The sequence below is a fragment of the Pelecanus crispus genome, chromosome 1, assembly GCF_030463565.1.
Source record: "Pelecanus crispus isolate bPelCri1 chromosome 1, bPelCri1.pri, whole genome shotgun sequence".
Taxonomy (NCBI): domain Eukaryota; kingdom Metazoa; phylum Chordata; class Aves; order Pelecaniformes; family Pelecanidae; genus Pelecanus; species Pelecanus crispus.
Window position 1 is genome coordinate 140,141,876 of NC_134643.1, and position 22,281 is coordinate 140,164,156.

Genomic DNA, 22,281 nt, shown 5'->3' on the forward strand with positions numbered 1-22,281 from the left:
CCCTACACTGAGGGCTGGCATTTAAGCATATGCATCAATTGAAAGTCAAATCCATGTCTCACCTGTGGAGTTTCAAATGGTTTGAGGAATGCAATGGCTCTTAGCACAGGGCAGAATTTAGCTACTATGGCACTTTCATGGGTCAAACACCCTGAGCCACAGAGGTACCAAAGTCCTGCTGAAACCAGTGGGAATTAGGGACACAATCAGAGTTAAATTTCTGGATCTAGGTGCATTTTCTTTAATGATGATAAATACCATGACATCAACACTAATTTGATTTAAAATTAGTGCAGCAGGGGCAAGTCAGCACAGACATACGGGACCAGATCTTCAGCTGGAGTTCCTGCTTGGCTGGCTGCAAAGACATGCATGAGAAATGGAGCATCCGAAAAAACTGCAGGTGGACACTGCAGAACAGGACCATTGCCCATACATACGTGGAAACTGTAGCTCCTCGTAGCTGGAGAAGTGCTGCTGAGCCTATCTGCACTGACGCGAGCCTCAAGCCAGCACTCAAAGCCCTTGAGTTCTTGGCTCCTGGCAATGCTAATGCAAGGGCTGAAATTACAGCACTTACTGAAATTACAGGAGGGTACTGGAAGTGCTACCTAAAGCAGGAGCAGACAATGTGAAGGACTGCGGAGGAGTGTGTGAAGGACTGCATATGTGTGCTGGCCATGCGTGAAAATAAGAGGTTTCTCAATGGAAATGTCCACCCTGGGGCCGGCTGCTGGAAGCAGTGCCTGAGTTATGTTACTGAGCAGTCTTTAAGGTCAGCTGTGTTGTACCTGCACAGGCTTGGGGGTGAGGCACTTGTAAAGCACTGTCATGCTTACGTTCCCACAATGCTAATAACATGTTTGTGTGTGATAGCCGTAGTGAAAGACTTACTGGTAGCAAGTGCCGGTCCTTTACCGCTTGCCTCTTTTGACTGCGGATTGCGGGGAAGGGAGGAAAGGGGGGAGCCACCACAGTGATGGGGCCTTGGACTTTTTGCTCTCTGTTATCACCTCGGCTTCGATGTTCTGTTTTGGAGGAGAAAGAAGACATGAGTCTTTCAGAGTGTTAAAATCATATCAATATCTCTCTTAACAGCACAATAGAGACAGGAACAGGACGTGGATGCCAAAGATGAAGGTCCTCCTCTTTTCCACTGACCGGTACCTATGATCCTATGATCCCTGGTTGCAACTGAAGGGGAGAAGCACTTACCGGACATCCAAGCCCCTGCAAGAGCAACACACATACAACACACTCCAGCATGTGCACTGAAGCTGAATTCTCCCCAAATGGGATTTATACCCTTCATCCCAAGTGACAAAGGGGCTACCTTCTAGGTGCTTGGGACCCGAGTCCTGATTCCGAATGGGAACCTGCAGCTCCTATTGCCTTGAAACGTCATGTTGCAGTAATGCCTGCACTCTACCCATACAAAATATGCCCCTCTGAGGAGAAAGAAGGAAACACAGCCCCAGGTAGGATTTTCTTCCCCTGCTGTGTGGCAGCACCAGGTCCTCTGAGCATTGGCTTGACATCATGAAGGTTGTTGCAGGAGCAGCTCTGTGTCCTGGCACAGAGGAGATCATCCCGGAAAAGTCAAGATGTCTCCACCCCAGGCTCAGAGGCGTCTTCACCATGCAGTCACAATATTCAGTCCTCTTCCAGCATCAGTCCCAAGTCTCTGAAACCTTCCAAGTGAATGGGAGAACACTCACGGACTTTCCATCTCTAATTGTAGGTGAGAGTCAGATAATTATTGTTTGCATGAAGTGCTGCTGAAAGCCAATGATGCTACGGTCCAGCAAAAAATGTTTGCTGCTAGCATAGCTGTTTTCTGATCTAACATTTAATTTTAATTACTCCTGGTTAAATAGATAAAGAGATAATGAAACTTTGATAGAAGAAATAGGTGAGACACAATAAACATGTTTAGGGTAAATTTCTGATTATAATTTCACTCCAATATATACAGTTATTTGGAAAATAAAATAAAGCAGCACATGCCAAGCTGCCTGCTGAACCTGCACAGCTGCCGTTAAATGTGGAGGACGAGAAATCGCCAAAACAGAGATTGGTAACTGTAAAATGATGAGGCATTTTCTGACAGCTGCCTTCCCGTGCTGCTGTCAGGATTTCTTCTGCCCACAAGATGGCAGGCAGAGATCAGCCTGGTCCTGGGACAATTGCAAAGCAAAGCTGCTAAGAGCAGAAAAGCCAGCTTCTGCTCTACTCCAACACTACTGTGATTGCAATTTGGCTGTATTGCTCTTTGCAGTGCTATGAAGACATACTGCACCCTCAGTGTGTTCTTGCGCTAAAATCTGTAGAGAGGTTCAAATGTGGTAATTAATTGGAACATTTTATCCAGCTAACAGATGCTCTGCAGCTCCCAGTAATCAATTATTATTATAACCTGATAACAATAATAAATGAGCAAGGCAATGATGGCTGTTGGTGCAAAACACTTCCAACACAGGAGGCTGCTGCTGAACATTTTAAGGTGACCTGCATGGATCTCTTCTTCCTTGTGGCACAGAAGAAAGACAGGCTTGTTTGCCTACTTTTACGTGCTTCCCGGTAAGAATTGTCCCTTGGTTAGTTTCCCAGTGAAAACTGACCTCTCCCCATCTTTTGCCTTCCCTGTAGTGTGCTGTTGTAGGACCATCCAGACGTTTGCACCTAGGAAATTCCCTTTATGGCAGGGATCCAGGAGCCTGGTTATGACCTTGATTGCTCCCGCTTCCTCCCTGTGTCGCATGATTCAGTTTTGAGGCTACAGGTCTCCAGTTTGTTAGGCGATGTCAGGAGGTGTTCCTTGGCCTGGGGAGGGTACACCTGCCCGACCCTTCCAAGCTGTCTGGGAGCTTTCAGCTGCCACCCTTGAAGGATGCAGGTCTCCTCCAGTATCGTGCTTGGAACCCCCATGCAGACAGCTCAGTTTCTGTGGAGACTCTGTAATACCACTGGGCTCCAGTTTCAGCCCTTGGGAAGTTTAATCTTATCTCTCCTGGAGCTGAGGCATTGTTTAACATCTGTTTAGCGGAGGGAGACAAGATGGCCTTGTTGAAACACTCAGTGCCTCCATCCTTTTGGGGTCAGTGCATGGATTTGCTCACACAATTCAGACATATCCATTTTAATAGAAAAACATATAAGCAAAGAATGTAGAAATGAAAAGTAAAAAGTCCTTTTCAGCTCTACTCTAGTGTTCATAAACAAGCCGAAGAGGGCACAAGCCTTTTCTACTGCTAGAATTTCTTCAGTTTTATTTCTTAGCCTGAGTACCTAAGTCCCAGCGCCCACAGCCCCATGCCTGGGCCTGAGCACCCTGCCCCTGTCTGGAGGGGACCGTGGGGAGGCCTCACGCGTGTGGAACTGGAGCCGGAGCGTGCACGAGCACCTACCTCTGCGCAAGGCTCGCAGGTGCTGCTTGGCGTGGCGGTGCAGCTCCTCCACGCAAGGTGGTCTGGTGGAGGGGAGGAAGATGTTTCTTTGCTGATGCCAAGGCGCTCGGTAATAGACACTCAGTTTGCTCTCTGCATCCAGGTTGGAGACAGCTGCAGGATAAAACCAGAGTGCAAGGTAAGATTCCTAGCCTCTCTTATATCAGTCAATCTAGCTGAAAAGCAAAGGCTCTTGCTTGGAACAGCAGTGCCAAGAATGCACACTGGGGATGTTACAGCACCTCTCCTGCCACCAAATAACAGTGACCATTATCTTCTCCGTGTTTCCATACCACGTTATATCACTTAGCAGTTAGACAATGCCCTTTTGCCTGATCGCAAGTGGCTCTTTGGAGGCAAGTAGGTGCAATGATACTATATCGGTGTTAAATATATGGACTAAAGGGATAATAATTTTATAGACAGCAAAATGAAAATGCAAAGAAGCTACACAACCTTCCCACAGTGACATTTTGAGCAAAGGCAGAGGGAGAAATGGGTCTTCCATTTACCCATTCTCCTGCCAATATGCTCTTTCACTACATCATGTTACGCATGACTAGTTTCTGACACAGGTTGCTAGCTCGTTGCCTTCCAGTGCGTAACGACGGAGATTAACTGCCTGCCCTGCTGAGCAGCTCTAACTGTCACCTATCGAAAGAGGTTCCCTTAATAGACAGGGACTTCTGAGGGACAGGAACACTTCAATTCCTCTATGGAGAAATTCCAGAATTCTGCCTCTGAAACTTACATGAACCAAGACCACTAAAGTTTTGAGAGAATTTCTCAGGAGCACCGGGACTCAGGGCAGATGTGCCCAACCTCAGTGTATGCGGTAGCTAGCTTTCCAAGGGCCAAAGCAGGAGAGGAGGGCCAAGGGGGATGCCAGCGCTCTGCCCCAGCCGGCTGCACGGAGCAGGCTTGTCCCACCTATGCTCAGCAGCCCACGTAATGCAGCAGAGCACATGGCACATCCCACGCTACAGCAGTGGGCTTGCTCCTTCTTCTACAGGCATCTCTCTCAACCAGCAAGAGCCCAGAGGAGCTTCCACGAGCAGAGCAGAGGTGGCTTCTGCCTCAACACAGTCCCGCACAACACTGATGGCCAGAGCCCTCTTCCACGGAGAATACTACCAGGGATTTGGAACTCTGTGTTAGTGACCCAGCCTGTGTGCCAGCCCCCTTCTCCAGCCTCTATCTTGCCCACCAAGATGATGGGTATTTTGCGGCTGGGCTCTCCCCTTGCATTGCTTTTACCACTCCTGGCAAGTGCAGCCCCCAGCCCTTGCCCGGCAGGGCCCTTGCCGCTTCCACAAGAGAAGGCGAAGAGATGTGCTGCTGTCGTGAGACAACACCGAGGGGGAGGCCAAGCCAGAGAAAGGGGTTGGTGGCAGGACATCCACGGCAGTACGTTGTCTCCAGCCAAGGAACTAGCACGTTTTGGGGCTCTCGTCTACTTTCCATGCTTTTGCACTCTCCAACCTGCCAGGAGCAGTTGCCCCTTTTTGAGGGAGAGTCAGTGCAACATGTCAGAGAGCTGCTCGCTGGTGGAGATGCTTTGTTTCTTCTGTTTTTGTTGCTTTCTTTAATGCCAAACAACATTCACTCGGGCTGAAGGCATACCAGTGCTTTGTATAGAGAAAGGAACTGGGAAAGTACAGTAGGAGAAGAAGAAGGAAGGAGCAGACACAAAGGGAGAAACCCAGGAACCATGCTGCCATGTGCAGGATGCTGACAGACTTTATCAGTTTCTTTGATAAGAAAAAAACAGTTCACAAAACTTTGTGGGTGTCATGATGGAAGTGGTGGTATAATATGGTGATAGACCTGCTGAAGTTCAGGTTCTCAGAAGTTCAGCAGCACCAAAGGGACCCCAAACTCTGTGTCCAGTAGGCAGCCTTGCTTTGCTTCTCAGTGGATTTTTGCAGGTGGGCTTTCACTCGGTTTACAGTATGTTTGCAGTGCTGCTCCATGCAACTGGCCATGATGTCAGTGCAAGGAACGGCACCAACGTGAGAAAAAAATGATTGCTTTGTGGGGGGGTGTAGGATGAATGACGGCACCCTCTAGGTGTTCGTCATGAGGATTTACTAATTACGTTATTGATATTGTAATAAAATAATATTGCCAAATTGCAAGCAGAGCTTTTGATGGCTTGTCTGTCACCACTGCAGTAGGTGAATATCTCACTATAATGAGATGATTTTTATATTTCCTTCATTCCTTGAGGGTAAAGAAACACTATGTCTATTTTACAGACAAGGTACCGAGACACAAAGGAACTTGTCCTGATCCTGTTCTGAGCTGCACTGCCTCCTTGAGAAGCTCATCTCAGGACAAAAATTTGTAAGTGATAGTAATGATACCCCACCCATTCTTTATATCGCCGAGGATATGTCATATTCATGATCACAAATTGTACCCTGGAGGCTAATGAAGTGGCAGGCACAAACAGTTCCTTCCTATTCCCAGAAAAAAACTGTCTAGACTGCAGCTCTAGTAGTTGTCTGTGACAGAGCTCAATAAGTGAGTGGAAAGTTTTACCTACTTATGAAATGTTCAGACATTTCATTAGACTAGAATAGATTTTGCTGCAAAATTTAACTTGTAGAAAGCTCTTCTGGCTTTGGCAGCAGTGTTTTACAAATAAGAAGAGTAGGAGTTGGGTTAGTATACTTTGTGGGAGACTTAAAACGAAACCAAGCTAATACAATTCTGCTACACACTTGCTGTTGTAGACACACATTGATGTTCACAGATAAAATAGCACGACCTCTTAGCCATCCACAAAGTCTCCCTTAGCCAGCAAACCTGGCAGAGCTGTGCATAGTGCTGTACCAGAAGAAAAATAAAGCATAAATACATTGCTTATCTTCAAATGATAGGGCACTAAGAAGCTTACAGTACCCTGTGCCATGGCCCCAGCCAGCGCGCATCCGTATCTTCTCGCCTTTCCCTGCAGGAACTCTGATTCGCCGTGTCAGGGAATATGCCCCACTGACACCAAGAAAGCAGAAATATTGCACAATACACACTGAATTGAACGGTCCTTTAAAATACTCAAAGCTGGAGTGGATTTTCTAGGTGGTCCAGAATGCAAACTAAAAGCGCTGGCAAAAAAGCCGCGAGGGGATGAATGTTCTCAGCCTGCAGTGGGGGAGCTCAGAGGGGAGGGAGAAGCACTGGATAGGGTCGAGGACAATGCTGGCCCAAAGACAAATAAGTATAAACCCACCACAAATGCAATTAGGCTGGATGTTTGAAGAACAGCAGCCCAACCTCAGAGCAATGAAGCTCTGGAAAAGTCTGCCGGAAAGGGGAAAGAGAAGGAAAAAGCTAACTGATAAGCGAGAGAGCCTGCACCCTTTCTGAAGTGATTTACCATATGTGATTGCCTGCCAAAAGAGGGACCTGCTTCCACTTCATTCCTTGCACATTGTCCTTTGCACATGTCCTTCCACGTCCTTTGCACATTGTCTGTGCTCCTGCAATGACATCTTGCCTGGCCCCCGCTCTTTAGGCATAGGCCCCTGGGAGCTGGGCACCACTGCTGGGAGCAGAAGCCAGGGGATGCAACCGCAGGAGCAGGCCATGAGCTTTCAGGACCACCGAACATCTGACCTTCTGAACAGGGTTGAATCTCTTCCCTCCACTAAAAGTAAAAAGCCAGCCCTGAATTACCTGGCAGGGTAATTACAGCAGTCAAAGACCACTGGGCTGAGATCTAGAAGACCTGTGCAGTCAAAGCTTTGCCATATGCTTCTGCTAAGAGCCTGGGTTAAATATTAACACTCGGTTCTGTAAAATGGGACAAGGTATTTCTTCCAGCCAGCACTTCCTTTCACTCAGTGTTTTACACTGCAGGCTGTTTTTACAATGCCGAGCCTGAGCGTAGCTGTAGCCCCTCAGCATCATCATAATACGCATAATAAATAAAGCAATACAGAAACTGTAAAGCCACAGTCTTTAAATTATTAACAGCTGGACACCACAGTGAATGAGAAAAAAAGCCTGTACAGATATAGGAAATGCTGCATTTCAGGCATCAGATATAGATTGTTAATATATTTTTAGTGCGCGCTTTGATCAATTTAGAATATACAAGTGAGTCATATAAACTATCATGTTCATTTCATTCCCAAGTTAAAGTAATTGTTTTTTTGTCTTGTGGGATGACAAAACAACAAGAGACCATTTAAATGGATTCTCCATTACATTCTGTGGATCCATTAAGGTTGGCTGGTTTCCTGACAACCAATGTCAAACAGACATACACTAATGGCTGTTCTCATGAGAAGATTTTTGAAGGTTTCCAAATAGCTGTTTTATCGAAGTTGGTCATATTTATCATTTACAGACCCTTCTTATCTTCACATCCTCTCGTTCACTCTCCCTCCCTCCTTTAGCAAAGCAGAAAAAGAATCCTGCCGTAGCAGAGCTGGATGTGGATGCTTGAAGGTTGTGTGGCTTTAGTGTACTCACGCGTGGTTGTTCTAATAATAACACCACAAAGGCCAAGCAAGAAAAATTTCTGCTCTATTTATTTGATAGATCCAGGGGTTTCCCCCCCCAACTCTGTCTGCTTCTCTAGACGCTTGCCTCCCCCTGCCCCAGCTCCTTCTGTTTCTCAACTTCCTGTTATTTCTTTCTCTATTATATTTGCCATTATGTGTCGGGGGGGAAAAAAGATAATTTCCTATGCTTCCTGGTTCAAAGAGAAAACACGTTTTGGTGTAAGGTGTGAAAAAGCGTGGAGTCTGGAGGGGATTTGAGTGGCAAGCAAGGAAGGTGCCTACGTGCTAAGGGACAGAGCCCAGATCTGTCACGCCGCGAACGCCCGCAGAAGCAAAGTCAAACCAGCGGCTGCTGAATCCTCTTTAAAGTATCTGCATTCCATAAGACAAAAACCACAATTAAAAAGGATCAGACTAGCGAATAAGCCTATTCCAGAGCCCAGCTGCTGTTATGAGAGGCTCTAATGACCCAGGCACTCTGCAGGAAGCAGAGGAGCAGAGGCTGCGGCACCCACCATGCACCCACCCGCACAGGGGTGCGGGATGCTTTCGAAGGCTGCTGTGGCCAGCAGCACCATGCCAGGCTGAGCTCGGGAAGCCCTTCTCCTCCAGCGTTAAGATGGTTGGCCTGTCATTTTAGCAAATGCCATTTTTCCTAGCCATTTCAGGTAAAAATGGTGACTTTTTTTCTTGTGAAATGCCACCTAATAAGCAAGTTGTATGTTCAGTCAGCTTTGCATAAATAGGCCTACGCGAGCAGCAGCAGGGTTCAACCTGATCAAACTCTTCCACACCTACTGCCCAGGTCAGCAGTGAGTTACTGCCTGCTAAGTTTGTGTGTAAAGCATCGCAAGAAAATTAATTCTGAGAAAGACCAGATGATCTCAAAGACTAGGCAGTCTGGCAACATATCCAACTTCATCATGCATTTTAGTGCATAAATGTTTCATTGAGGCAAGTGCTGAGTCTGATGTGAATTTTATTTATAGCCCTGAATGTCTCGAATGTATGCTTCCCCCAAGTACTCGTGTCTCTGCTGCAACACCCAGGGGGTTTAAGCCTACAAGGCTGGTAAAAATCTACAGTCGCTTCTCCACTGTATATGTCCCACATTTTGTGCAATGGATGAGCAAGCTCAGTACTTTCAAAGCAGCTTCCTCTGCAGCTGCTGCTTCACAGTGATGGCATGTTGGGTGCCGGGGCTCAGCCAGTGGGGACACAGGAGCCTGGAGCTCCTCGGAGGTGGGACAATTGCTTTGTTTTCTACAGTCATGCTTGCTCCCAACTGTGCACGCACCCAGAGATTGCCCCCAGTCTTGACCTATTTGCCAACGGCAAACCCCACCAACTGGAACTGCAAATAGCTATTTGGATCAGCCACCTTCCTGTCCCATCTTGATTAAGGATTGAAAAATGCCCATGTAAGAGGAGTGTGTTGGTGGAGCTGCTGTTCCTTGCAAATAAGGCTACTGGCTCTTCAGCATTTCAATCACCCCGCTGAACAACGGCAACCTCACCACAACTTCTGCAACTACACCTACAAGCACGGGCATGCACACAACTCCCCTCACACCTCTAGATAAAAAATTTCAAGTGACTGGAGCCAGAAACTCAGACATACCCTGGTATCCTCAGGAACGCTGCTCACCCTGGCAGGGGCAGGATGCCATGCTCTTTTTCCCACCAAGGGGAAGCAATAATTTCTGTCCATGTCAGTGCCAGAGCAACACCTGACAGAAGTGGCTTTCTCTTCTGAAGCCATTTTGCCAGGGGGGACATCAGATGATGGGAACGGGACAGGCTCTCCAGCCCCTCAGCACCGCGGGGTCTGCTGAGAACCCTGCCTGTGCTTCCCTGTCCTCCTGCTCCCCTGGCAGGCTGGTGTGCGGTCCAGCTCCCCCAGGAGACGTGAGAGCTGAGCCAGGTCCTACCTCGGCCTTGACAGAGCTTTCTAAGCACGCCTCTCACATAAGACAAGAGATGCTCAACTCAGTGAAACAGAAAACTGCATGCCAAACCCCCCGTCTCCTATTCCTCACTGCTTTTGTGCATCTCTGGGATTTGTTCAGGATCTCAGCGGGATTCCCCCATCCTTGGTCACATCTTTTGTTCCTGCTTTCCTGGTGTACTCTGATGTTGGTTAAGGGCACTGTTCAGTGCAGACATTTCCCCTTCAGTCCTCACAGCGCCCACTGTTACAGGGCTGTGGGTGACTGATGCCCCATTTTGGGTGGTTTGCTCCTTGGTTACTTCTCTCTGGGAGCCCACGCTGGAAAATATAGTTTGTAATGAGTTTGTGCATCATTATTTCTTATTACTGCTATTAGCAGGGCAGAAACCTAAATGATTTCTGAGGATTTTTGCCATGAGCAACCTGAGTCCAGGACAGATGTGAGGAACAAACTCCAGCAGCACAAGCCCTGAGACGTGGCTTGGGCGACCGGTCTGGACCTGAAGCCTGGATCACCACATCTGCCCTGCCACCGGCACTCAATGCACGCAAATCAAAGCTAGCGCAACTGTGGGCTGCACCTGCCCTCTGGACAAACAGGAGAGACATGACAAAACAAGTTAAGTCTTTAGCTATATGTGGGCAACAACATGAGCCTAATATTATTCTGTTCTGTGCTTATGGATGGACAATTTAGCAAATTTTTCAAACTCAAGCAAAAAGGCAGAAACCCCACCGGCAGCAGAAACCTCACCAGCAGCAGAAACTGTTGAGAAAGACCATGATCTTTTATGGTCTTTGTATTGTTTTATTTCTTGCCAATATGGTGGAACTTCTCACGTTTCAACCATGGTTTCTTAGCTCATCCCTGTGACATTTTTCTGCCTCCCCTTGTGCCACACATATGGAAATAACAGCTATTCAGGAGAAAAATGGACAAGTGGATAAAATCCCATCCATATTCGGTGTTCAGTTATCTGGAAAGATTAAAATATTGGAAAGCGTATGATTTGGATGTCATTTCCATGTGCAGATCCTTGAATTTTGCATTTACCTGATATTCAGTTGAATGGCACAACAACAGACATAATTCAAGAGGTCTGGGAAGTGTGCAGTTCTTATACACGTAAGAAGATTAGGCTGTTAAGCAATATGCACTTATGTGAAGAGTACCACGTGCTAATCCCATTCTTGGCTTTGCTGCTTTCAATCACTGCTGGCGGTGTTTGAACATATTTTTAACTGCTTTTCCTAACTCTGTCAAATAAGTTACAGCAGCCAGAATAGGACTTGGTATTTCAAAGTATTTCAAAGCTGTCACAGCAGGATAGACAATAACCTCTCAGAAGTACACAGCATTTTATACGTTCAAGCCTTTATTCTTGTGAAGTTTCTCTAGCTAGCGATTTCTTCCTCTCCTTTTACTCCTGTTCTCTGGTCTATGTTTTACACGGCCTCCAAGAGTGGCTGGGAGAGAAATAGCTTTGTGCTCTCAGCTACGAAATAGCGGCAAACGTAGTCACAGACAGCAGGTTTCTGTTGGAGGGTTTCATTAATGGAGCTGCCCTTCTCACCCATGAAAGGTGAATGACATTTTTATTTTAGGTGCACATGTCTACATATTATCCATATCCATGAACACGTGCAATTGTGCGTATGCCCCCACCCCATCACACCCAGCTCTGCAGCAAAGAAATCACCGCCGGCGCACGTCTCTTCTAATGCCTAGTGACAGAAAGCACTGGAGGGAGTGCAACATACTTATCTATTAATAAACATCTGAAATGTTCAACAATGTATGTGTAGCCATGGTGTTTCTATGGTCCTTGTACAGTGAGAGATAGCAGGAAGCCCATTGGGGAAAGCAGGTTAATAAGCAAAAAAGAAAACCACCAGTAAGGTCAGGCTTTATTCCCAGGGCAGCTGAAGACCCATGACTAGACAAAAGTTTTCTCAGTTGTGTATGTGTGTGCATAAAATTAAACATTTAATCCAATTCTACGTCTTCAGAGACCACAACCCAGCTGGGAAGTGACTCATGCCCCAGCTAAGTGAGTGGAAGTGATACCAAAGGCAGCATTGGTGTTGCCTGCAGGGCAATGGTAAAGAAGGCAGACAACACGTTGGGCCCTGCCTGGCAAGCTTAAGGTTGCCACTATGTCAACTATTCTGCAGGATGAGTCCACATTCATTTCAGTTTGCTACCATGCTCCATGAGACAACAAAAAGCTAATTAGCCAGTAAAATAGTGAAGGCATAAAAAGTGTTAAAGAAAAACCCCAAACCAAACTAGTTTAAGGTTACTGGACCTAATGGTAAGGATGGCTTGTTACAGTAGGGATGATATGACATCACACATCTGCACACATATATACATGTTTGTGTACAGACATACCAGAGCATGTAACTGAAATCAATGTCTCAAGAGAGCCCTTCCAATCCTACATGCTTAATTAGTTGAAAGCACTTCTTCCAATTTGACACACTTTCAGCACTTGTCAACACAGATTTCTTTCCATGTTGACCCTTCACATTACTCCCACTCTTGATACACAGCAAGATAAAGTCTCTTATCTCCAGCAGTGTAGTGTGTGGTCTCTGTAAAACACTTTGTAAGCACACTTTTAGACATCCTTTGCAATCCTCTCTCACTGCTCTGCTATTTTTCTCCTGTACTGACTCAGCCCAAATCGCTACTAAGCTTGCCCAAGTTGCTCGAACGGGTCACCATAACACTCTCCCTTTTATCACAGAGAAGTGTGTGGTTCACTGTGATGCTGCTCTCAGATCAGTCACCCTGATTTCACATGCCAGCACTCAACAACAAAGCTTTACAAAATTCATTTACTATTCTATCTGCCTTGGTTAATGCTTACCTTCAGGATCTTGTGAAAAAACCCCACCCTCACATTCCCCAGCCTATGGACATTTTTGTGATAGGTCAAACAGTGTTTTGGCAGCAGTTTTAATGTATCTTGCCTATTCTCCTACTCAAAACATTAAATTCCCCTGCATATTTCTATCTGAACATTTACACCTAAAGTGGTAATTTTCCAGTAATAGCCTTCTGAGGCTATGCGGAGGATCTTCTTTTCAAGAAGAGCAGAGGCTCGCTCCACATCAGCATCTGTGATACAAACAACATCTCCATGTTTGTGAATATGCAGCCTAGCTGTAAAACACCGGGGGCCTTGAAAAAGCACACTGGAAGATGACACTCAACACAGATTATGCTGTGTTTGGCACGCTGGAAGATAAGATTCAGATGACATTCCAAGTACAGCAAATATATTTCCGTTTTCCTTGAAATCTTCATAAACTACAACCTTCAATCAAAGCTCTAAGAGTTAGTCTCTATCAATATCCATGGCTTCTCTGTTCAGCTCTCAGACGTGGCATTTAGCATCAATTACGCCAGCAGTGCTGTGATACACACACCTGTCTCTTGGACTGCAGATTGAGGGCACCAACTTATTTTACACAGAACGTTAGAAAGCCATCGGCGGGTGACAGTGTTTTGTTTACTACTGACCTACCCTTCATTCAAGATGATAACCTGTAAGAAAAAAAGCCCTATATCCCCACTGCTTAATCTTGTTAGTCCCCAATGTGGCTCCCCACAGGTAATGACCAAGTCACTGTTTGGAAAGGCAACACCTATGCCATAAGGGAAAACCACAACAAAATGTGAACAGCAAAACCAAACCAAAGACACAGGTTACATTTTGTATCTAGTATAAAAGTATTTGGGATGTTTTTCTGTGAATGACTTTCCTCACTGGCATGAGTTTGACTCTCTTGCCTTCATGCAAACTGCATGTGGAAGCCAGTATTTGGGGTCAGAAGCTGCTCCCAAGTGAAAAACAAGACTGAGGAGTTTACACAGAGAATGAACAAGCAGGGCCCCTCTTTGCTTCCACTGGCACCGCATGTAGGCTGAGAAATCAAACCCCCAAAAGTCAGGAACAAGAAGCCATGTGTTAAGAGTAGAGACGGTGGCTCATATTTCACACTTCTTCCTCCCCATCAGTCTTTTTCAGCATGCTTGGCTAGACGCCCTGAACGCCGCTTAACTACAAGTTGAGGTAAGTTGCAATAGTTTCTTCCAATTATATTTAGTAAATACTACGCTACAATTGCTACACACGTTCCTTTGAGTTACTCACAGACATCCGGGGGAAGACAGAATGTCAATCATCTCAGAGAGACCAAAGGCAACTCTTTCTTGCTGCTCCTGCAGCTCCGTCAGTCTCTTCCTGCAGAGGGACTGAGAGACCTGGTCCTGTCTCAGGTCTCTAATTGCTCTTGAGGTCATGCCTGCCCTGGGAAGCTTCTTCCCCATAACACTAACACAGCGTGTTTCTTGGGACAGGCAACAAAAATCACGCACACAACTCCATGAGGTTACTCCTGTGCCACCCTGATGATGGCCCAGGGCTGGCTGGGCACAGGGGTGTCATTAAAGATACAACCAGTTCACTGTGTAGTTCCTCTGGGGGTTCCTTTCAGTAAAACTCTTCCCTGAACTCAGTGAACACCTAAGTTCTCCATAACCAGCCCTCTCAGATGTTCCTTTTTGGCCCCAGCCTCCCAAGTAGTTTACTTGAAGCCCAGTTTCAGACAACTGAAATGGTTGGACTGGATGATCTTAAAGGTCTTTTCCAACCTAAACGATTCTATGATTCTATGAACTGGCTGTGAACTGGGCTTGCAGAGCACCCAGCCCACGAAGGGGCTCTGGGGTAGGAGGGGCATCCTATTCCAACACTGTCCAGCAATATCCTTCTCCAGTCCCACTTCTGACAAGACACTTGTGTAAAACACTAGACCAAACAGGGCTGTAAGGGTTCAGAGAGCCATGCTGAGAAGCCAGCTAGGAAGAAGTAACATGGCCAGCTGACTTGCTGAGTTTCACTTGTTGAAAGAATGCTGAACACAGTCTTTTTTGTTTTGTAAGGGAAAGAAGAGCTGCCTGAAAATACGGATTTCCCCCTCCCCCTTTTATGCTTTGTCAAAGGAATTTATTTTAACAAAGAAACCTGCTTCGGGATGGATTCTTGTTAGCCTTGCAAGGTGGGGAGAGAGAGAGTATGGTACTTTTCCCTTCCTCAAGCCCTTTGCTCCCTATGCAAAGCCCACTGCAATCCACAGTACACCGTAATTGCACAAGCTCCAGTGTGTGCAGCAGCACCACATGCTCCAAAAGGCACCGCAGGGAAACCGGGGCTGGGGCTGGTCCCCTCCGCCCCATCCTGCACTGCCAAGGACATGTCCCAGCACCACTCCCCGCCGGGGCTCCAGCTCCTACCCAAGTATTGCAGCCTCTCCCCTCCAGACTTGTGGCCTCAAAATTAGCTCTTAAATCTGTAAAGCATGGATGTGTTATGATATATGGAATGGACTGTATTACTTACAGTACTTTCTATACACATGTATACAAAGCCACTGAGATACAGTGGACTGCTTACTAGAAGGAACCCATCCAGACAGCATTTGGAAACTGTCTGTCTTTGTCAGTGATATTGTGTACCTAGACTGCAGGATGAATAACTTATGTCAAGATAAGTTATTTTCCCACTGTTGTTATTATTTGAATAACATGTTCTCGGCTTGCTCACCTTAGGCACTAATATTTTTTTCTGCAGAGTTGCACTGTTTTTCTCCTACTGTATTTCAGGTCCTTGCTTACCTAAAATGGTCCACAAGCCTCAAATGGTAAATGCTGGCTTGCAAATTTAACCGAGAGGTGAGCATTGTTAGCTGTATCCCCCTGCATGTCGCTGCAGAGGATGCAAACCTGTTACCATGCCAGCTAGGGAGCCCCTACAGCTCATGCTAACGTGCTAACCCCTACTTGGAATTGAGACATCATGGTCAAAGGCAACTAGCACATAAAATGCAGCATGACAACATTCAAGCTAAAATAAATTCTAAACCATTTACTTCTTGTAAAGTCTCATAAGGTGTTAATAAAGATCATAACATAGACTATCCTTTATTGTTATGGCTAATATGGCTTTATGAGCCAAAACCATATCCTATTGTTTGTACTCACGTTTATATTATTAAGCCACATATTTGTGCAGAAAGCCTAATTGAGTTCTGATGGGATTTCTGAAAAGCCACAACTGCTGGAGAGCTACAGATTTTGTCAGATGCTGCAGGGGTGTGGACCGCTCTCTGGCAAGAGTTTTCATCCGGAACATAATAGCAAACAGTAGGTTCTTGCACATTTGTAACTTATCTGTCTTTGTGCGCGCGTTGGACTGAATACAAGGTAGTCTTCAACACGTTGGCTTTAGCACAGCAAATACACATAGTGACAAACAAGTGCTCGCTTAATGTACATATAAAATTATTACCTTTTAAGTGTGGGCAGACATTTTATTATGACTGTGTACCGAGCACTGCACATGAAGAAGAAGGTGCCATGAAATGGATACGTTTCACTGCATCCAGTCAAAACCAGAGCAGAAATGTCAGGTGTCAACACCTACTGGTAAGTATCAGCAATACCACTGCGGCATGACACTGGAAGCCTTCAAGCTCTTGATTGTAAGCAGTGATGAAAATGAAATAAAAATAAACTGCAGGAAATAAGCTCCAGGAAAAACAATCCACAGGAAAAGAAATTAAACCAGGAAATACTTTCAGGAAAGGAAAAAGTAAAGAAGGAGAGGGGGGAAAAGGGCATCATCATTAAAATTATCATGCAAAAAGTGTAAGTAAAAAATGGGGCTGTCAAGTAGCGAACAGTGTTTGACCTTAATGTATCACATATTGAGGGGAATGGTGAATCAGGGAAGAGAGCACTCCTGGGACGCTTGGATTTGTTCACGGGGAGCAAAGTTGACAATATTTCCAAGCATAAAGAAGCAGAGAGTGTAAAGTAATCACAAAAGTAACTTTCCCCAGGGGAGATTTATCTCCCTGGAGTATTCCTGTAGCTAACAGATAGGCTCCTCGCCGATTTTGAGTAGGAACGAGCCTCAGAGAGCTCCGAGTAGTTCTCTGGCAGAGCCTGTCCCGCTCCGTTCACTGTGGAAGGACCATGAGAAGATGGACTGTGCTGAGCCGGCGTGCCCCACCACCAGCAGGCACGATCGCCTACTTGGAAACCAATGTGTGTCTGCGAAGCTATGGATGGGTTCCTGCATTTACTTGTTAAATATATTTAATGGCAAAGTAAAAAAAACAAATTTGGGTCACAGCCAGGCAAGCTACCAAGGCATAAGGTGACTTTTAACTCAAAAGGTGAAGCACTGCCTGAGAAACTGAACGAATACATTCATTTTTATGAAGAGGGGGGTAAACACGCTCAGAAATGTGACACAGTAAGCCAGACCAGGTATCAAATTTTGCTGTCCTTGTTCTGTCCTTTCTCAGTTGCTGCTCTGCCTGACTTCTCTGCACCCTTTGGCTACGTTGGGACATCAGGTCTGGCCCTAATTACCTCCCTCCCGCTTTACTGCCTTCTCCTTTCCGCCTCTCTTCTTTCTGTGTGGATCTTCCAAGCAGCGTTAAAAAAAGAAGCGCTGGAAGAGGTGCCAGACTGCTCTAGAGGCTGAGATGCTCTACATGCTGAACAGCGAAAGGCAGACGACACCCACGGATATACCCCAGCCCTGATCTGGCAGGATGCTGTCTGGGGGGAGGTGGCAATCAATCTTCACATCTTATCAACTCCCGTAGCATCTGCCAGCACAGGGGGAGGGGGAGCCACCCCAGCCAACTTTTTTTATAATACAGATATTGTTCGCTAAGTCGGAGACATTTTATATACAAATACAGATCAGTTCACAGCCATCTGCTTATTTTCTATGTAGCGTCTAAAGTATCGTTAGGGTGTTACAGAGAATATGAAAACAAGCTCTTATCTCTGCCGCTGAGCTTAAAATAAAAAAAAAAAAAAAAAGAAAAAAAAGGAAGGCAGAAGAAAATATAGGAATTGGTATGCAGTGAAAAGCAAAGAACCGTGACAGCATTTTCAAATGGTGGTTGCCTGAGCTGCTGTTGTTTGGAGGTGCAATTTGGCCTGGTAGGTGGATATGCTGGCACACCTCCACTCTGGCCCAGGGCAAGTCACCTCCTGGCCTTCATAGCCATCTCTCGTCCACCCAGGGACCTCCTAGCCTTTTCTCTCTTCTTTCTACTTTTGTGTCTTAAGGACAGAAATCATCCTTCACACTAAGCATTTAAACATACAATAATAGGCCCCACATTTCATGTGCTAGCCCAATATGCTTTATTGGTGTTTTTTTTTTTTTTAGTGTTATATTCTTCCAGATGAAAGTAAGCTTGCTTATTCCCTGCTAGGGCATGCTCCAAACCTTTGCAGATGAGCTGTGGTTTGTATTGCCCTGGCTGTGGTTTTGGATCCACAGGCCCCTGCAGCACAAGGAACCTCCACCATTTACAAGCAGCCCCAAAACACCGGATGGGTGTAATGGGTGGTTTGTTATTCAGAATTAACCTGCCATGGTCAGTAAAGAAAAAAGAGCCAGCCTGGCACCCTGGGTGATTCCCACCGGAGCCCAGACACACACGGCACGGGAAGATGCACAAATACATTGATCATCTGCCAGATTCATTATCACTTGAGGTTTTTTAACTACTGTATTTAAATCACAGCTAATTCTGATAAACCAAGATTGTTTCCCTGACTTACTGTTTTGATAATTTCATCTTTATGTTTGTTCCTATCAGTAAGTATTGATTTCCTGTGGGATGCAGTACCTCTTCCCGTAGTGAGTGAGGGTGAGGTCACTGCTTGGCAGTGTTTCTGTTACGCAGAGTTATTTCTGAAGTTTGGTTACTGGCATACTTAACATACTTTGATTTTATCCCAAAAATGGGATCCTATGCAACAGCACAGAAGAAGAAATATCTAAAAGTGCAGCCACTACTTACCTACGAAAATGACAGTTAGGCAAAGATTAATTTGGATGCTTTTCATTTGGGTTATCCTTTTTCCCTTCTATTAGCATCCTGATTCCTTTTGTCTTTGTAATATTTGCACAATAGTAGCATTTTACAAACACTGCAATACTTTTTCACTTTACAAGGGCAGAGCAGCCTCCCCACAATTAGTACAACTCTCCCTATTTTCTGCAAACTTTTACACATACTTCTAGGATGGAAAAGCTAGAGCAAAACTTCAGCCTGTCAGAAGAAAATATCAAAACTTTGAAGATTCTCATTTTGATCTAGAAAACAATTTATTTTGCAGATACTTCTACAGGACAGTGGAATAGTTTTCAAGTCTTTAAGAAATTCCAGTTCTATCACTACTGAAGTTACAGCCACCTCCATGATAACTTCAGACTAAGGAAAGTATTTGCTAAAGGGATGGCTGGAAGATACTCATCTTCCTTCCCCTTCCATGCCCTTCTATCTGCTCCCTCAGTGAGTGTAGGATGATGTTGCTCCAGAAGCACTGCAGCTAGAACAAAGCAATGATAACCAAAATGCCATACATCACTCACAGAAACAAGCCTCGAAGTAGGGTAGTGGGCAGAAGACACTTTCTCATCCCATTCATGAACCACTAGACAGGTATGTGCCCAGACCTGAGCTTATTCAAGTAATCCCCAAAGTAACTCTTTATATTCAGAAATTCTTTTTTGGGGGCAAACTGAAATGAATTTGTTGCCTACTACAGAAAGCACAGACTTGCAACAGCACTGTTGCTGCCGAGTCTGTGATGATTCATTCATCCCAGCAGGGAGGAAAATGTCTCTTCTTCCAGCCAGCTCCATGCTCAGCCCAGACCCCCAAGAGGTGAAGCCCCACCAAACCTCAATTAGCTCTCAATTAGCTCTCAGTTTTCCAGACCTGCCTTTCAGCTACCATCATCCCCAGCCGTGTCAATGGGGGCACAGATCATCAGGTAATTAATCCCCCTTTAACGTGATGAAACCAGGGAGATTTGGGGCTAACTGTCCATCTGGTACATATCTCAGCGGTACCTAACATTTCCAGCCAGGTGCCTACGTAATGTAACACTGGTTTTACGATTACAGCTGATGACAACCAGAGTTTCATTCTGAATTTCATACTAGCAATCTTCCATTTGGACTAGGTGATCATGGTAGGTCCCTTCCAACTGACTAGACTATTCTATTCTATTCTATTCTATTCTATTCTATTCTATTCTATTCTATTCTATTCTATTCTATTCTATTCTATTCTATTCTATTCTATTCCATTCCATTCCATTCCATTCCATTCCATTCCATTCCATTCCATTCCATTCCATTCTATTCTATTCTATTCCATTCCATTCCATTCCATTCCATTCCATTCCATTCCATTCTATTCTATTCTATTCTATCCTATCCTATCCTATCCTATCCTATCCTATCCTATCCTATCCTATCCTATTTTACCAACATGACACAGAATGGTCAGGTTTCTTGCTGCTATTTTTATATCTAAGCTTCAAATTCATAATATCTCCTAGCCTGACAGCTCACTGCATGCAGGGACTTTATGTATAGGTGTCGGGAGGCCTTGAGCAATACAAGGCAGTGTATTGCGCACATGAGCTAATTAACCTCTGGAAATAATTCAGGGTCTAGCTAACTCCAGCTGTGTTATCTGGGGTAATTTTCTGCTCTCAAACTATGAAGGTTCTTCAGGTTTTAAGGCAACAAAATGACTTTTGTCTTTGTACAATACATTATACTGGCAAAGCGGCTGCAGCCACGCTGACAGAACTGCATTTTAGCAGTTAGCCTACTCCTCACACTCCCACATTCATCAAAAAGACACGTTATGCTGATAAATGGTAGTAATAGCTTTGGCTGGCACAGTTTTGCTGGCCAAAGATCACACACTTTTCAGAGCTTTGTCCCATACCTTTGCACAAGTAGAAATGAGTAGTGAAGAAAATGAGCTTCAGTATGTTTATTCAGAACTCTTATGGGGAGCACAACCTTTTAGGTTCAGACTACATGAAAGGTATTTAAAAGTGTGGGACACTGCTGCACCACAGTTTTTACTCCTAGCCTTCTTGACTGCGATTTCCCCCCTTGATCTTTCTCTGCTTGACCTACTGAGCAAATAATTCTGCCCAGAAAGTATGAATTTCCACCCAGCAAAGCTGAAACCCTTTTCCTGCGGTCATAAGCTCAAGCTCTTCAGGGTTGTTTTGTGTACCAAATCCTATTCTGATAGCCCACAGACCACAATTTGTAATACAAATAATGTTTATTGTGTCTTTCGGAGGTATCACCAACTGCACAGTGCCTCTGTTTGAACAGTGGCTGCCAGAAGATGAAGGCAGGGATCTGCCTGCCTCCAAAAAGGTTTCTGATAATCCCAGGAGACTTCATCATGATGCTGGCACCAGAAACAACCTGGGACCTGCAAGCTGACTTGGCAATGGAATCACCTTCCTTCAGAGAGGGTCAGAGCCTGCAACGAGGCCAACACAGGGCAGGATGACTGGTTTGGAAAACGAGTGAGGCTGACTGAAAGGATAAGGGCAGAGAAGATGACTCCCTGAAAAGTCACCAGTAGATGTAGGTGTTATGAAGAGGCACCGTAGAGCATGCAGAAGAAAAACTGTATGAAACGTAAAATTCGCATGTGCAGTAAGCAGAAACCCAGTGCAAGCTCAGAGGATGGGGCTGGAGTAAAACAGACTGACACATCAGCCAGCCTTTGAATAAGCTAAATGCTTTTTGGTACATTTATGCAGTGAAGTACAACTTAGAGGTTTATTTAATTTTCCCTCATATGAATAGGCACCTGGCACTGCCAAGGCAGAAAGGGACAGCAGTCAGCACTACATTGAGGTAGAAACAACTTGAGATGAAAGATTTTATCAAACCTGGCAGAACCAATTTCCTCTTAGATATTTGCTGGACTCCTCCAAAGTTGAAAGAGTGAAAAATTACCAAAGGCAGGTTTAGGCTGTAAGACAGAGGTCAGTCCTGGACTGCTCCAAAGAACCAAGACTGAGTCTTTGGTACATGCCAAAACTGGGGATCCTGAGGCACACTTCCAGGATGAACACCCTTTTCCCAAGGCACTGCAAAAGCCAGGCTGGAGACACTGAGCCAGTGACCGAGCCTCTTCTCTGGCCAGTCTTGAAGCTTACAGAAAATTGCAAGATATGCACCAGAACACAACCCTGCCGTTTTGGAGTTCTCTGAGATCAGCATCACATGTCCATGCACATTACAGAAGGAAAAAGAAAGCACATTACTGCTTGCACAGGTTGAAACTGAGGAGACTAGGAGACTGCGTTTAAGTACGGCACACCTTGTGTTTAAAAGGCTTTTCAAGGTATTACAGAAGCGGTTCAGTTGCTTGTCTCGTATTACAACTGCAGCATCTCCAATGGACTCTGTCTTCCCAAAAT

General features: G+C 45.3%; 1 protein-coding gene across 1 annotated transcript in view; it reads right to left on the reverse strand.

The window, feature by feature from the left end:
* Window positions 1–22,281, reverse strand: part of NHS (NHS actin remodeling regulator) — a 261,294-nt gene that overhangs the window by 20,584 nt on the left and 218,429 nt on the right. The window contains exons 2-3 of the mRNA XM_075720220.1: window positions 3,408–3,560; window positions 895–1,028 (exon numbers count right to left, since the gene is read on the reverse strand). Coding sequence (XP_075576335.1) covers window positions 895–1,028; window positions 3,408–3,560 — 287 coding nt within the window. The remainder of the gene's footprint in view (window positions 1–894; window positions 1,029–3,407; window positions 3,561–22,281) is intronic.